Source organism: Rhamphochromis sp. 'chilingali', assembly GCF_963969265.1.
Source record: "Rhamphochromis sp. 'chilingali' genome assembly, chromosome: 10".
Classification (NCBI taxonomy): Eukaryota; Metazoa; Chordata; class Actinopteri; order Cichliformes; family Cichlidae; genus Rhamphochromis; species Rhamphochromis sp. 'chilingali'.
This window is the reverse complement of record NC_137937.1, coordinates 38,696,264-38,706,766: the sequence shown is the minus strand read 5'-3', so window position 1 is coordinate 38,706,766 and position 10,503 is coordinate 38,696,264. Positions and strand designations below refer to the sequence as shown.

Sequence of the window (10,503 nt, the reverse complement as noted above, 5' to 3'; positions counted from 1 at the left end):
TCTTCATCCTGTCTGTGTTGGTTCTGGACGGTCAGATTCTAGAATCGTTTAACTGTGGAACCTTTTTCAGGTTTGATCTCAAACAGCGCTGGAATATTTTACGGAGTCTAGAACAAATCTTAAATCCTTTTTACAGTTTATTCTAGAATCTGTTTCCAGAATTGCACTAAAATAGATTTTATGTGTATTTTCATTCAAAGAAAAATGCTTGTAGAGTCTTTGGTTGAAATTGTGTTGAATCCTTCTTTACTTGAGACTCTGGAACCTTCTACAACATCAGGCCCAGGCTGCTGTAGAATCAGTAGAAGCCACATGGAGGCGTGTCGACAGTTTCCTTACTAATTCGAGAGCGTACGTGCAGAAAATGGAGCCTGCACATTTGAAGCTCTTTGAGAGCTGCGGTTTGATTCTGTGCGATGCGAGGAAAACGTTGAAGCTGTTTTTGGTCTTTTTGTTTTCAGATTCTAGAAAACATTTGTCTCTGATTGGAGTCACTTCTCTCTAGAGCTGTTCTGGTTTACGTGTGAGTTCTGATTGAAGGCTTGTTGAGGTTCTGTTTTCAGAATCTGATCCCACACGATTCTAGAATCTGTACTTTAATATCCCGTCAGAATGCACATGATGAAAATGCCATTGAAGGATTCCCACCTTATGTTGTTTTTTCTTAGGCTCTAGAAGCCGTGTCCTCATCCTGTCACTAATGTCAGAGTCTAGAGCTCTTTGTCGGTTTGTCTCAGATTGAAATCATCTGTTGTTTTTCTAAACTCTTCAGATTTGATTAGATTATTTTGTATTTTTATTTTATCGGCTGGAGGACGCAGGAACCTGAACACGTTCTGGATGGTGGATTCATACACGTGCACGTATGTCTGCTCACTGTGGCGTGAGCTCCGGCACATTTCACACAGGCTTAATTCCAGAATCTGTTCATCCCATCCACGGCTGTTCTAGAGTCACCGTGACGTTGTTAGGCGTGTTACTTGGCTTCACTACAGTTTACTACAGTTACGAATCACAGGATGTGCTGAGAGACTCCGGGGTGGGGGTCGGGCTTGGGGGGTGATGTGAATGCCGAGCCTCCCTGATGTGGAGTGGTGCGTTCAGGGGTGTGTGTGTGTGTGTGTGTGTGTGTGTGTGTGTGTGTGTGTGTGTGTGTGTGTGTGTGTGTGTGTGTGTGTGTGTTCAGAGCAGTGTTGTTTTTGCATGCATATATTAGCTCTGTGTAAATCGATGTGAGTTGCATGTCCGTGTAGTTTTCAGTTGTCCGGCTGTCTGTTGTGGCTTTCGGTGCCTTTTTGTTTCTTCTTCTTTTACTTGTCCCCCGTGTCCCTGATGACATTTGTTGTCGGGTTAATGGTCCAAAAAAAGAAAGGGGAAAAGCATTAAACGGGATCCTGGACCAGCAGGGCACGCAGCCGTTACGAGTCCAGCAGCAGAGCTTGTACAGACGTCGCAGCGGCGGTAATGTGTGTGAACTCTGTTTTGGTTTTGTTCAGTTTTTGGGTGGATCGTCCCTTTAAAGTGTGCCAACCTACAGATGCCAGTGTTGTACAGCAGTGAAAAGCTCACTATTTACTAAAATAAACTGTTTCTCTGTTTTTGCACTCGGACTCGCTCGTTCTTTCTGCCTCCGACACTTCGTTCTGTACAAACTGTGACACACTGATCCTCAGAGAGAGCAGAAACCAGATTTTGGCTTTAGACTGGGACTGGGTGTAAAATGGATTTGGGTTCACTTTTTAACACAGACAGTGGATCTTTGCTGAACTTGTGTAGTTACCAAAGTAGAAGTGGATCATTGTCTTAAAGCGATAATGTTCCAAAACACAAGTCCACCTGTGATTGGCTCAGAAAACACAAAGTTTTTGTAGTCGGAGTCTGTTTATGAGGTTTATTAAGTATTAAATATTTAGAGTCGTTTGAACATTGCTCTCACTTTAATTGTAACGAAGTGTTTTGAGAGGATAGTCGTGTCCCATATCAAAGAATCCATCCCGGACACATTCGACTCTGCAGGTTTGCATATCGGAAGAATCGTTCTACCGAGGACGCCGTTAATGCAGCGTTCCACACAGCCCTCTCACGCCTCGAATATAAGGACACCTATGTTCGAATGCTGTTTATAGACTACAGCTCAGCATTCAACACCGTCAGCCCAAACAGACTGGTGGAAAAGCACCTCACAGGCAGGCTTCAGGCAGTCAGAGTTGGTATCTCACGTACAAAGATAGTGAGCCCAGGGACCCCCCAAGGCTGTGTGCCAGAGGTGGGACCAAGTCATTGTTTTGCAAGTCTCAAGTAAGTCTCAAGTCTTTATCCTCAAGTCTCAAGTCAAGTCTCAAGTAATGTCAGGCAAGTCCGAGTCGAGTCTCAAGTCACTGGTGTAAAAGTCCGAGTCAAGTCACAAGTCTGAAACTTTGAATTTCAAGTCCTTTCGAGTCTTTAAAAAAAAAAAATGAAAAAATAATGTTGCAGTTATGCTAAATGTAAATATTAGACCATGTAATTTTTTAATCTGTGTTTTTCTCAACACATACAAAATAGTGAACTTAGAAAATATACACAAATTGTGAAATTGCACCTCTTTAAAATGCAGCTCAATTAAACCTAGCTCCAAGAATAATTTTCACCGACAGTTCTGAGATAAGCTGCATGTTATTCTTGGATGCGGTTGTAGGACCGGCTTTAAAATCGCATGACAAAAATATCATACACATTAAAAAAAACTGTATCACCAACGTAGCCTGGACAACATTTGCTAGTTAGATGAAGTCAGCTATCTCATCGTAGCATATTTATATGCATATTTATAATCATACGGTTCTTGGAGTGAGTGCATACACTCATGAAGTTTAGTAACTTCCGGTCACTGCAACAAGCCCAGGTACAGTTTACCGACGGATGGGTGCAGGACCTTGAAATGCACCGTGTAGAACGAAAGACCATCGTACGTATCATAAGTTTACCAGTCTCACAAATCGTCCTCATAAATACACATTCGTTAACCGTTTATTAATAGGACCTTTGACAATTTCTGTTCAGCGCCAGACTTGCTTGTAACCTATATCACTAATTATGTTATGAAAATGACGTATTAAGTACTAAAAAACACTGACCTTCGTGTAAATGCTTGGAGCAGACTAACCTGTGAGCTGGAGTGTTCTGGGACGTTATATTTGGTCTTTGAATGGCTGCAATCCAGTCGCGTCTTTGTTACTTTGGAAACATGGTTTGAACAATTTCTCTTCAACGACGTAATCCGATAACAACCGATCTCTTTACCCGTCGGCTTCCCGTGGCTGTCATGCGACCGGCTATTGCAGTTAATAATACAACAGCTTCTTGACATTTTTGTGTTTCTTTTTATCGCTGTATAACTGATTTTAATTGAAAGCCTGCGTGCGCTAGTACCGCTTGCCACGAGTTCCCAGAATCCTTTGCGGTTCTACCCGTGAATGACGTCACATTTTCAATCTCTATATAATATGCATGTTAAATTTTATATTTGGGGTAAAATATCAAGTCTTTTCAAGTAAACCGGTTCAAGTCCAAGTCAAGTCACAAGTCTTACAACATTTTTTCAAGTCAAGTCTAAAGTCATAAAATTAATGACTCGAGTCTGACTCGAGTCCAAGTCATGTGACTCGAGTCCACACCTCTGCTGTGTGCTCAGTCCACCCCTGTACACCCTCTTCACCTATGACTGCATCCCCTCCCAGAGCAACACCTCCATCATTAAGTTTGCTGACAACACAACCATTGTTAGGCTGATAGCTGTTGGAGAGGAGACGGCCTGCAGTGAAGAGGTGGCTCAGCTGGTGACCTGGTGCCTGGAAAATCTGTCCTTAAATGTTGAGAAGACTAAGGAGGTGATTGTTGACCCGAGGATGAGGAGAGACCAGCACGCCCCACTATGTATTATTAACCCCGATTCTTTTGTCCCCATGATAGAACAGAGAAAACCGACTCATAGTGTGTTAAAACATTTATATTTCTTTTATTCAATCATCTTCTGGAAGAGAGAGACCCCTGCACAGTCCAAAACGCCAGTTGCAGGATCTCTAACATTTGACGCTCAACATGTGTCTTATATGGTGTTATTTCTGTACTTCAGACATCACACACAGTTTCATTACAAACAAACTCCTTCTACTCAGTTCTTATTTTCTGTGTCTGATTTATTAATATGCCTGTGCACTAAAACTTCCTGTGCAGAGGGTGAAGACCTTCAAATTCCTCTGCACCCACATCAATGAGGATCTCACCTGGACCCATAACCACGGCAGATCATCAAGAAGGCTCAACAACGACTCTTCTTCCTGAGGAAGCTGAGAAAATTAGGATTAACCTCCAAACATCTCAGCAATGTTTACAGATGAACAGTTGAGAGTATCCTGACAAACTCCATCAGTGTGGTACAAGAACAGCACCACTCAGGATAGGGACGCACCCACCCACAGCACACACTGTTCACACTCCTGCCATCTGGCAGACGCTACAGGAGTGTGAAAGTAAGGACAACCCACAGGCCATCAGGCTACTGAATCCCTGACTAACTGTCGAACTGTGATTGTCTATCAATAACCTGACCTGTAAATTTGCAACTGTGAACTTTTATATACAATATAACACAACTTCATACAACATAAACAATTTTAAAATTTGCACATTCTGAATATCTTAACACTGTGTTGCATAACTACTTGCACTTTCAAATTTTAACTACACCCTACCTTTGTGTACATAAACACATAAGTACTACATTTATTCTTTATATTAGTTACTTGTTTATTTAGTTGTTTGAAGGGAACTCGCAAAGTAACAATTTGATTGCTCAGCGTAACCATTTGTGTTTTGCAGTGTGTATATGACATTAAACTTCTTCAGTCTTGTGTTTTTATGTTGCAGCTCCCCTCCAGAGCGCTGGGGTCGCTGCAGAGCTGATTTGAACCGCGGTCTTTCCCAGAATGCATCGCTCCCGTCAGACCAGAAACCCGTGCTGCTCTCACGTTTCCCCGCTCAGAAACATTAAAACCTTTTGCATGCCGCGCTGTCGGAGTTTGCGCAGTGAGCTGATGAAGTCAAGAGAAACGCTCACGTGAAGTAGAGCACCGTCACTCAGAGCGCTGGAGCCGCTCCGTAAAGCCTCAGAGCGCGTGCGCTGTATTATGATCCTTCTTGTTCAAGAAGTATGATGATTGGTGCGTTCACGGACCATCCGTGTAAGGTGCAGCCTTCTTGTTACGCATGCGCCTCAGCCCGTCTGACCTTGACAAGAAGCATTTATAAGATACGGATCATTAGTCAATGTTTCATATTATCGCTGATCAGGATGTTCCTGCAGTGATGTTCTACTCTACACAGTTCTATCTCAGATTCTGTACTTGTACATGTTTGTAGTAATAGTGTAGTTTTTTAGTGGTGACACTTTCTTTAGTTGTAAACATGCTTTTTACTGTCGGTGCTGTCGTTTTGTTTTGTCTCAGTTATTTAATGATAAATACACATAAACAGAATCCCAGTCAATGTTTTTGAATGACAGGGATGCCACAGACTCGGAGTGGGTGGTGGGTTAGGTGTCACGTCCCAGTCTGGTGGTCTTTACTTACAAACACCTGTACAGGCTACACAACAACTCTTTAAACCACAATCATGTGAACCTGAATGCACCACAGAGCAAAAACATCTGCTTTAGGGTTCACAGAGAAACGGGAGTCATTTTGTTTGAGTGCAGAAGTGGGTCAGTGAACTCAGCACACAGCAGGCCAGCTGACTCCCCAGAGTCTGACTGCACTGACCCATCAACCCAGCGACCTCCACCTAAATGTTGAAGTCAAGCTGAGCTCCGCCAGTAACGTCTCGGTGATGTGTTTAAGTGTTTCCTGTCATGAGTGGAACTTCTAGTTGTGGTTGTACGGGAGATGGGAGGTGTAGATGAAGTTCTCCACCTGGCCGGGTGCATGCTGATGGAGGCTTCTCTGTTTCCAGTGCTTTTCGCTTTTAATCTCTATTCAATCATCTTTATTCAGCAGCAGCCCAATCACGCCGTTTTACACGAATGCATGCGCTAAGTAATAATAACATCTACAACACACGTTACATCTCGAAGTCTCGCGATGTTTCTTCCGGGTGACGTCACTCCGGATGAGATTTCTGTCCAAACACAGATGGTGTCGCCCTGATCGTCCATGTGGTTCCAGGTCTGCCGAAAAAGCCTCACGCCGTGATCGGAACTTATTTAATTTTATTATATCCGACGAGCCGACCCGCTCTGAGAGGACCCGGAAATGCAGCACGACGACGTAAGTGTCACAAGCTCTTTTACAGCCGCCGAGAAGCGCTGTTAGCTCTGCGTGCTAACGCTAACTGGCCGGTGAGAGCCATGAGCTGAACCGTACTCATTTATCCGGAGATAAAATACGCGTTTCAACACATCACCAGGCTAAATGCTAGCCGGCTCTTCCGGTCACGCCAAATTCCATTAAATAAAATCAGTTTTAACGTTTTTTAGTTTTCCAGCAAACACTCCGATCAATACATCATGAAGCGGAGTCAGTCACAGACCTGCGTGGACCTCACTTCGGCCACAGTTACCCATCATTCTTTTCTCCGTGTGTCGTAAAGATCATCAGGCTCCACATGAAGGAAAAAGACGAACTGTAGTCAGACTTAACAAAAGCTCAGCACGCAACACATCCTTAAATAGATTCACGTAAGCAGAAAAGTGCTAAAATAAATTCACACGATAGTAAGTCTAATGGTGAAGTCTCTCAAAGTTGTGACGAATAATTAAATAAAATCATAAAAAGAAACTGAGGCAGCAGTAATGTGCATCAGTGTGTGATCCGCCCCCTGCAGGTGATCTGGGACATCATTGGAAACACGCAGTTCTGCTCCTTCAAAGTGAAGTAAGTCACGCTCGGCTTGGATTTATCGACTCGTGTCATTGACGAGCTCTGAGCCGTGTCACGTCTTTGTTTCTCTGTCCAGGACCAAGAGTCAGAACTTCTGCCGGAATGAGTACAACATCACGGGCCTGTGTAACCGCGCGTCCTGCCCGCTCGCCAACAGCCAGTACGCCACCATCAGGGAGGAGAAAGGTGAGTCCTCGCTCTCTCTCATCAGCTTTACCGGCAGATCTCAGGTCAGCAGGTCTTGGGAGTAACGCGAGGAACGTTTGTGTTTCAGGTCAGTGCTTCCTCTACATGAAGGTCATCGAGAGGGCGGCTTTTCCTGCCAGGATGTGGGAGAAGGTGAGCGGCTAAAGTGGGATTATGTCACTCGTCGTGGTGGATCACCAGACACGGAGACGTCACGTCTCCTGACGATGGCCCGACGTCCTCGACACGGTTTAAAGAATCTGGTGTAAAAGAAGCTAACTTCAGTTTACAAGATTTTAACTCACGCCTCAAACTGTGTGTGTGTGTGTGTGTGTGTGTGTGTGTGCGCGCGCGCGCAGGTGAAGCTCAGTAAGAACTATGAGAAGGCTCTGGAACAGATAGATGAGAACTTGATCTACTGGCCTCGATTCATCCGACACAAATGCAAACAGAGGTTCACTAAAATCACCCAGTACCTGATCCGCATGCGCAAACTGGTCCTCAAAAGGCAGTGAGTACTCAGACCGTACTGCAGTACACAAAGTACAGCGAGTACTGCGAGTAGGAAGCTGGTGTGTCGTCCCGCCGCGTTCATCCTGCTTGTCTGTGTGTTTCAGGAGGAAGCTGGTTCCTCTCAGCAGGAAGGTGGAGACCAGAGAGAGGAGGAAGGAGGTGAGACTTTTAACCACACCCAAAGGTGGCGCTTGACCACCTAACAGAGCTGCAATCAGACTACGAGAGGTCGTAGGTCACATTTTCCTTACAAATTAGGAGCCGAGTTTCGGTTTTCCACAGAGAGGGAACGTTCATGTTGAATAAAGTCCGGGTGGAATTCTTTCCTCGCTTTGAAGAGGAACAGGCGTCGAACTGATATTTAAGGCGGAATGACTGATTCGCAGCATCTGAACGGTCCACCTTAAAAGCTGCTGGCAGCTCCTGTTTAGAGGATTCAGGATTTTTTCCTGCAAATGATGCAAAAATTTGCTAAAAGTTACCAAAAGCAGAAGCACTGCTCATTCCTCTGTAGTTCATCTCATCGTGACCTTTGACCTGGAACAGGAGCTCTGACGGCCGTATCTTCTTTGTTGGTGTTTTCTTTTAGGAGAAGGCTCTGATTGCTGCTCAGCTGGATAACGCCATCGAGAAGGAGCTGCTGGAGCGACTTAAACAGGGAACGGTACGACGCCAACGCGACCGCTGCTCGCACGCCAAGAACGATCGTGCGGTTTAACTCACGGTCTATGTTTGTTTCAGTACGGAGACATCTACAACTTCCCCGTGCACGCCTTCGACCGAGCGCTGGAGCAGCAGGACCAGGAGAGCGAGTCAGAGGAGGAGGAAGAAGAAGAAGAGGAGGAGGACGAGGTGATTGAGGCAGCTGTTACTACACCAGCTGCTGAATATGTTTGTAAAACTTTATTCTGAAAGGATGTCCTGTGTGTGTGTGTGTGTGTGCGTGTGTGTGTGCGCGTGCAGGACGTTGGGCAGAGAGAGTTCGTAGCAGAAGAAGAAGTGGAGGAGAGCGACCTGAGCGACTTTGAGGTAACTCTTCTCTCTAATGACCAGCAGGGGGCGACTGAAGTCTGATGAACTGCTTTCAGGTCGGACTGAATAAGACAGGAAGTTGAGTCAGAGAGGAGCAGGAAGTCAGAATCCAGAGACGCGTTGACGCAGTTTTGTCCTTTCAGACGTCGGTCGCCGCTCTGCTGGCGTGATCTTTAAATGCGATTGTTTGACTGTTACATTAACTGGACTTCCTCCTTGCAGGACATGAACAAGCTGAAGACGAGCAGTGATGAGGAGGAGCAGGACGAGTCCAGCGAGGAGGAGGTTGAAGAGGAGATGGAGGTGCAGACGAAGGCTTCGTGGTCTAAAGGCAAATCTCCGGCGAACGGCTCGGCAGCGAGGAAGAAGCGAGCGTACGTGGAGATCGAGTACGAGCAGGAGACAGAGCCCGCCTCCAAGAGCAGAGCCACGTAGTGACGCTGTGCCCTCGAAGCAAACTGACTGCCGAGGACACGCCCCCTCGCTCCCTCACCTTGTGTTACCACAGCAACATTACATAGCTGAGGGGATTGTCCGACCAGCTCTTCTGTTCATGTTTAAAGTCTCGCTCGGCTGGAAGTCATGTGACCAGCACAGAAAGACACTGATAGGTCCGCAGCTGATCACAATATTGATTAATTGGCCTTTGATAATCAAACAGCCTGATCAGAATGAGTTTTCCCGTTTCGCACTTTAAAGACGAATCCATGACTCGCTGCATGTGATCACATGACTGCTGCTTTCACTTTAAACATGAGCAGGAAGTGGAGCCAAAAACAGAACATTACGTGAGGAAGCGCCCAGTGACGCGAACGACGACTTTTCTGTTCGCCGCGCTAACGGAGAGAAGACGGACGTGAATGTTTTTCTAAACCCTGTAAACATTTTTATGTTTGAAATAAAAATAAACTTGGAAAAAATGTGAACTTTGAATGCAGTGAATTTTAGTTATAAGTGAATTTAATGTTAACTGAGAAAAGTCCGACGCACTGCCCTCTGCAGGCAGACAGAAGAATTACAGTTGAACACAAGAGCAGTGAGTCATCGGCGTATATACAGCATATATATAGTTTATTTACAAAGAACTGAGTCTCCACCGTTGGACAATGACAGCTTCAGCTGCAGAGAATCATTGCAAACAATCAAACAATCAGAATAAGCTTTTTTAATTTTAGCAGATTTCTGAAAAATGAACAGACAGAAAAACAGCGACTCCATCACCTGATCTCCACCTCACTGTTATAGTTGCACATGCTTCAGCCAAACAGCAGCGCCTCCCTCAGGCTGATCAGACGATTTTGCTACGAGCACACGGAAAAATAAAAAGGACGTCAGCTGTAGTTTAACCTGATTTCGCTGCATCGTCTTCTCATTAATATATAGAAATTAAGACTCTGAACAGCGTAACGACCGAGGCCATCCCATAAAGTTTTTCCCATTTTGCATAAGAAGTCTTGTGTAATAGTTTTGGATGCTGAGCGCTTTGGCGAGGGAAGCTGAAGGCGCCGATCCCGGTGACGCCTCACAGACTTTTTGGTCACTGCAGAGTAAAAACAAACTTCAGGGTTTTTTTTATTTTGGGGTCGATCAGGAAAAAACAAAGACAGGACGCCTGAAACGCTTCGTGTTTGTTTTCACCGCATAAAGGTTTTATTGTTAAATCACTCATCATAGTTGGAGCGCGCTGCTGTCCACCAATCAGACGACAGCAGAGGGTAAAGTCACATGATTGTGCCCTGTTCAGACAGATGTGGACGCGTCACAACCAGATGCTGAGGTGACGTTTTTACTTCATATAACGTGACCTCGGCGCGAGCAGTGACATGATGACCATACGGCACCCCGGAGGCGACAAAAT

The 10,503-nt window shown here is 45.2% G+C and overlaps 1 protein-coding gene across 1 annotated transcript; it reads left to right on the top strand.

The window, feature by feature from the left end:
- The first annotated feature begins 6,117 nt into the window (after nucleotides 1–6,117).
- mak16 (MAK16 homolog) lies at nucleotides 6,118–10,503 on the top strand. Its single transcript, XM_080894963.1, has 10 exons — nucleotides 6,118–6,302; nucleotides 6,859–6,908; nucleotides 6,991–7,100; nucleotides 7,189–7,253; nucleotides 7,460–7,611; nucleotides 7,718–7,772; nucleotides 8,203–8,277; nucleotides 8,355–8,465; nucleotides 8,577–8,642; nucleotides 8,868–10,503. The coding sequence occupies exons 1-10, from the start codon at nucleotides 6,288–6,290 to the stop codon at nucleotides 9,078–9,080; spliced, it is 912 nt and encodes a 303-aa protein (XP_080751089.1). The 5' UTR covers nucleotides 6,118–6,287; the 3' UTR covers nucleotides 9,081–10,503.